The following is a 6,385-nucleotide window of genomic DNA, read 5'->3' on the forward strand; positions in this document are numbered from 1 at the left end:
CCCCAAAAAAAAAAAAAAAAAAAAAAAAGAGTATATGGTATACTGCCGGGCACAGTGGCTCACGCCTGTAATCCCAGCATTTTGGGAGGCCGAGGTAGGTGGATCACCTGAGGTCAGGAGTTCAAGACCAGTCTGACCAATATGGTAAAACCCCATCTCGGCCGGGCGCGGTGGCTCAAGCCTGTAATCCCAGCACTTTGGGAGGCCGAGACGGGCGGATCACGAGGTTAGGAGATCGAGACCATCCTGGCTAACACAGTGAAACCCCGTCTCTACTAAAAAAAAATACAAAAAACTAGCCGGGCGAGGTGGCGGGCGCCTGTAGTCCCAGCTACTCGGGAGGCTGAGGCAGGAGAATGGCGTAAACCCAGGAGGCGGAGCTTGCAGTGAGCTGAGATCCGGCCACTGCACTCCAGCCTGGGCCACAGAGCGAGACTCCGTCTCAAAAAAAAAAAAAAAAACCCCATCTCGCTGAAAATACAAAAATTAGCTGGGCGTGGTGGCCTGCGCCCGTAGTCCCAGCTACTCGGGAGGCTGAGACAGGAGAATTGCTTGGTCCCGGGAGGCAGAGGATGCAGTGAGTCAAGATCGCACCACTGCACTCCATCCTGGACAACAGAGCGAGACTCTGTCTCAAAAAAAAAAAAAAAAAAAAGATAGTATCTTCACAAGAAACTACAAAACGAAGGTTTACATATGAAGAATTATGAGCATAGTATTTTCTTATTACATTGTAAATACACTAAGCATAAAAATACTTCAAACATTCTAAAGTTTCTTTTTTCTTTTCCTTTGAAATGCTCTTGCTCCACCACCCAGGCTAGAGTGCAGTGGTGTGATCTTGGCTCACGGCAGCCTCCACCTCCCAGGTTCAAGGGATTCTCAGCTTCAGCCTCGGGAGTAGGTGGGATTATGGGCGTGTACCATCATGCCCAGCTAATTTTTTCGTATTTTTTGTAGAAATGGTATTTTGCTGTGGTGCCCAGGCTGATCTCAAGTGATCCACCTGCCTCAGTCTCCCAAAGTGCTGGGATTACAGATGTGAGCCATTGCACCAGGCCTAAAGGAAGTTTTTATTTTCACTGATCTTTCAAGTATCAACTCAAACTCAATTTCCCAACTTACATAGGTTTAAGCCTTATTCTACTTTGAACCTGTTTAGAACAATCTGAAGGGGCCAGGCACAGTGGCCCACGCCTGTAATCCCAGCACTTTGAGAGGCCAAGGTGGGCGGATCACTTGAGGTCAGGAGTTGAGGTTAGGTCTACCAAAAATACAAAATTAGCTGGGCATGGCGGCGCACGCCTGAAATCCCAGCTACTCAGGAGGCTGAGGCGTAAGAATAGCTTCAACTTGGCCGGGCACGGTGGCTCAAGGCTGTAATCCCAGCACTTTGGGAGGCTGAGACGGGTGGATCACGAGGTCAGATCGAGACCATTCTGGCGAACACGGTGAAACCCCGTCTCTACTTAAAAAAAAAATACAAAAAACTAGCCAGGCATGGTGGCGGGCGCCTGTAGTCCCAGCTACTCGGGAGGCTGAGGCAGGAGAAGGGCATAAACCCGGGAGATGGAGCTTGCAGTGAGCTGAGATCTGGCCACTGCAGTCCAGCCTGGGCGACAGAGCAAGACTCCATCTGGGGGGGGGGGAAGAATAGCTTCAACTCAGGAGGCAGAGGTTGCAGTGAGCAGAGATTGAACCACTGCACTCCAGCCTGGGCAATAGAACAAGATTCCGTCAAAAAAAACCCCAAAAAAACAAAAAAAACCCCACGATTTACAAGGTAGATAAGTTCTAGCTTAAAAAAATACAGCGAGACTCCCATCTCAAAAAAAAAAAAAAAAAAAAAGACTTCTTGGTCTGGCACAGTGGCTCATGCTTGTAATCCCAGCACTTTGGAAGACCGAGGCGGGTGGATCACCTGAGGTCAGGAGTTTGAGACAAGCCTAGCCAATACGATGAAACCCCATCTCTACCAAAAAATACTAAAAAAAATTGGCCAAGCGTGGTGGCAGGCACCTGTAATCCCAGCTACTCAGGAGGCTGAGGCAGGAAAACTGCTTGAACCCGGGAAGTGGAAGTTGCAGTGAGCTGAGCTCACGCCACTGTACTTCAGCTTGGGCAACAAGAATAAAACTCCGTCTCAAAAAAATAAAATAAAATAATAAAAGACTCATAAGTAATTTTACCAAGTTCACTCTTACTTTCTTATAAACATAAAATTACATTTTCTTGGTTAAAAAAAAACAAGTATTGTAAATACAATTTGATGGATTTCTGGCACAGGACTGGAACCACATATAATACTAAGCAAATCATCCTAAGGGTTTTCATGAGCAAGCTACCAAGTGCACGATAAAACTGACATGCCAAGTACAAGTGCATATTCATCCCATCAAAAAGTCACTGTAGTATTATGCCAGGCTAGTTTTTGTTCCCATGAAAATAAGATTTTTAAAAATAGTTTTATTCAGTGGAAGTACACATATGAATTCCTCACCTGTCGTTCACAATAGGCTTTCATTAGTTTACTAAGTGGTGTATGCCTCTTAATCTTAAACTGCACCACAGAACCATCCTGCCCCGCCACCTTCAAATTAATATGATCGTTGTTCTCAGTCTTGACTCCTTCCTGTTAAAAGAAAAATAAAAGTATAATTTGGGAAATGTGATCAACACACACTTTTATAAAGCAGCAGCAGCCCTAAGTTGCTTCAAAAATCAACAGGTTTCTCATACGGTATGCTAAAACGGCATACGGCTGTTTTCAGCTGCTGAAATCAATGTGAAAGAGGAGAAATCCTGCAGCAACAGTATTAGATAGCTGTCAGATACAGAAAAGCCTACATGCAATACTATCAGTAACAACAATACATGTTTAAAGTTGGGTCCTATTCAGTGTATTGAACGTTCTCTTGAAGCTAAACTTTCTAAAATGGCATATATCACTCCCAAAATATATATTTTACCCCCCAAAAAAGTTAAAAATAAGTCTCTTTTCTAAGCACTTTAAGTACAACTGCAAGAAACAAAACAATAAATCTACAGCCTGCCATTCAAAACTCATTACCGTTGTCGTTAAAAAGTTACCAAACTCAGTTTAATAACCTAAATCCAATCTCCATTAAAGTAAACACACACCCGAAAAATCGAAGAATATCCCGATTCCCTCCGAAACAGCGGTAATACTCAGGACCACAGTTACGTTCTCCTCTATTAGCAGCTTCATTTTTATCTTCGGTTAAGAGCACTTATTCTCCCCTCCCCTTTGTTGTCATGGGTCAAATACACAGTTTTATCCCAGTGTTTCTTGTAGATTTCGACCCAACCTAAAGTTGTCCAAAATCGAGTGTAGAAGGCATTCTGTAGCTCTAAAACGCTCCAGAAAGTAAAGGCGCGAGAGGCGGGAGGTGTCACCAAACTAAAAGCAGCAAGTCCCGTGTGCCCCAATGATGGGTGTCCCCCAGTCCTCCCGGGAAGTCTTCGGGTGCCTCAAAAGCCGCATTCAAAAGTTAAGCCGCACGAAGTCTCTCTGCTCCTACCTGTGCCTCCAACTTCATGAAACCACATGGTCTTCGCGGATTAGGGGTTCGTTGGCACCCAGGGAAAAGCCGCTGCCCCTCCCCCCTCAGGTCCCTGAGGCCATTAAAGTGGGAAATACTCCACGGGAATCCCCCTACCCCCAGGCCCAGTACGGCGGCCAGCGGGCATCCAGGTTCCTGCTCATCAGCAGCCCATTGATTCGCCCCGAACCCTCGCCCCGCCGCCGCCGCCCCGGGCAGGAGTCCCCAGATGCCCGCAGTTCCTACCCCTGAGAGGTGAAGCCCGAGCCCAGGGGACTCCCCGCCGCCTCGGAGACTGCAACACCCGACGCGGGGTCGGCGCAGGGTGGAGACCCCGCGCGCCCTAACGCCCCTCCTCACGCGCGCCGGTCGGCTGGGCCAAGAATCCCCGTTCGGGGCTGGTGGGCCCGCGGGCGTCCGCGATCTGCCCGCCCAACTCGCGCCCCGCGCGCACTCGGAGGCCGCCGGGGGCGGGAGAGAGCGGCGGGGCCTCCTCCGGCGCGGGAGGGAGGAAGAGAGGGAGGGAGGAAAATGGCGCGGAGCGCCGGGGCCTGAGCTGCGGCCGGCCCTGTGGGGGGCCCGGGAAGGCGCTGGGAGCCAGCGGCGAGCTCTGGCCGGACCCCGGCCCGCGCCCTGACCCCGACCGCGCGGCGAGGCGAAGGGGCCGGCGCAGAGCTCACCTTGGGCTTTTCGTCGGCCATGGCGAGCGCCGGAGTCTCCTCAGCTGCCGCTTCACAAAAGAGGTACCAGGTCCGCACCAAACGAGCACACAAGCAGCACCAAGAGCGGCAGAAGAAGGAGGCGGCAGCGGTGGACGAGGGAGAGGGTGCGCGCACGTCGTGCGCTCCCTCCCCCCACCCTGCGTGCGCGAGCACGAGCCGCCGGGGCCTCCCATTGGCTGGCGCCTCGCGGGAGCGCGCAACGCTTACATAACCACCCCCGCCCCCCGCCCCGCGCCACCGCGTCCTGGGCCAGGCGCCCGCCCGGCCGGCGGGAAGAAGCGCGGACACGCGCACCCGGCCCGCCGCGGGGGCGCGCCTGGCTCTGGGCGGGGCTGTATTGTCCTCCTTCGTGGTGGAGCATAATCAAAATGGCTTCCAGCTGGTCCTCGGTGGGAACGATGAGGCTCGAGGCTTTAGACGTGAGCCATAGGCCAGGGAAGGCTGACTGACTAGAGGAAGAAGGGGATTCCTAAATCAAAGCCCCAGCATGAGGTTCTGGAAAAATCTCTCTCTTTCAGTGGACCAGCAGCCCTCCCATGGTTACTTCCTCTCAGTCAGTCTTAACCTGCTTCCCACTGGACTCTTGCCTCAAATGCAGTCTTTTTTTTTTTTTGAGACGGAGTCTCGCTCTGTTGCCCAGGCTGGAGTGCAGTGGCACGATCTCGGCTCACAGCAACCTCTGCCTCCCAGGTTCAAGCGATTCTCCTGCCTCAGCCTCCCGAGTAGCTGGTATTACAGGCGCACGCCACAACACCCGGCTAATTTTTTGTATTTTTCGTAGGGACAAGGTTTCCCCGTGTTAGCCAGGATGGTCTGGGTCTTCTGACCTCGTGATCCGCCCGCCTCGGCCTCCCAAAGTACTGGGATTACAGGCGTGAGCCACCATACCCGGCCTGCAGTGTCTTCTTCTGTCCTGCTGGTAACCCTAGACTTTGACTAGCTACGGGAAAATGTTCATGTATTCATTCAACGAACTCCTTACTCATCGCCTATCTTCCAAGAGGAAACAGTATCCTTAAGCGAGAACTACCCAACAATCAAGCTTCCAGCCAATTTAATCATTTCCTCCTTGCATCCAGTTAAAACATAGACATGCATCCCTCCTGTCTGAAGAACACTCCAGTGTGTGCACTGGATTCCATCTTGCTCCTCCCCCTGGGCTTTATTATTTGCTTTTGTCCCTGAATTTTCTTCCTCTCCTCCGTTAGTATAGAAAAAAAAAAAAAAAAAGAAGCTCTCAATTCTATTAAGTTACCATCCTATCTCTCTCCATTCTTGGCCAAACAGCTTGAAAAAATGTCCCTGCCAGCTGTCTCCAAGCCCTCCCCTCCCACTCACTCCTCAACCCACTGCAATCTGGTGCTGTCCCCAAAGTTCCACTAAAACTGCTCTCCACAAGGTCACCGCAGACTTCTTTGCTGAATCCAGTATGCTTCTCAGTTTGTCACTCTTTCTCTTCAACTTTGCAGGAGGTAGGTTTTCCTCTCATCTCTAGCCTGTCCTTTGTTCTCTCTGCAATTTTTTTTCTTACTCACTCCTTCCCTTAACTGTTCCTTAGGGTTTTCTTCAGGATCCTTTTATCACTCAATTCCCTCTCTGAGGATGATTTCACCCGCTTTCGCTGCCATCTCTTTGCTAATGATCCTCAAATCTGTTATTTCTAGTCCACATCTTTCTTCTGAGTTTCCAGTTGGATGTCCCAGAGGCACCTCAAACCCAGCAACTCTCAACTAAAACTCCTCACTTTACCTTCCGCGTGGGTTCTTCCTGACCTACCACTCTTAAACTGAGTGACACACCACTACAACAACTGCCCTAAGCTGGAAAGGCCAGCAACATTCCTGACTTCTTCTCCTTCACACACTCCTCATCCAATCAATCACCAAGTCTTGTCTATTCCACCTTCTTACCAAATCTACTTTCTTCAGCCTCTGGATGGAGCTGCATTTGTTGGCCTTCTGTAGGTCCTCTTTGGGTAGGAAGAGGCTCAAGACCTTAGATATGTGATAGGCCAAAGTAGGAAGACTAACTCTATCTAGTTCAGATCAACACTCTCAAAAGATACTGCAATATCAGCTGGGCATGGTGACTCACGCCTGT

At 50.3% G+C, this 6,385-nt stretch overlaps 1 protein-coding gene across 1 annotated transcript in view; it reads right to left on the reverse strand.

Moving 5' to 3' along the window:
* The window catches only part of SUMO2 (small ubiquitin-like modifier 2), a 9,713-nt gene extending 5,284 nt beyond the window's left edge, over nt 1-4,429 (reverse strand). The window contains exons 1-2 of the mRNA XM_025363484.1: nt 4,244-4,429; nt 2,501-2,632 (exon numbers count right to left, since the gene is read on the reverse strand). Of these exons, the coding sequence (XP_025219269.1) occupies nt 2,501-2,632; nt 4,244-4,264 (153 nt within the window). The 5' untranslated portion in view covers nt 4,265-4,429. The remainder of the gene's footprint in view (nt 1-2,500; nt 2,633-4,243) is intronic.
* Nucleotides 4,430-6,385: the final 1,956 nt, after the last annotated feature.

This window comes from Theropithecus gelada, chromosome 16, assembly GCF_003255815.1.
Source record: "Theropithecus gelada isolate Dixy chromosome 16, Tgel_1.0, whole genome shotgun sequence".
Taxonomy (NCBI): domain Eukaryota; kingdom Metazoa; phylum Chordata; class Mammalia; order Primates; family Cercopithecidae; genus Theropithecus; species Theropithecus gelada.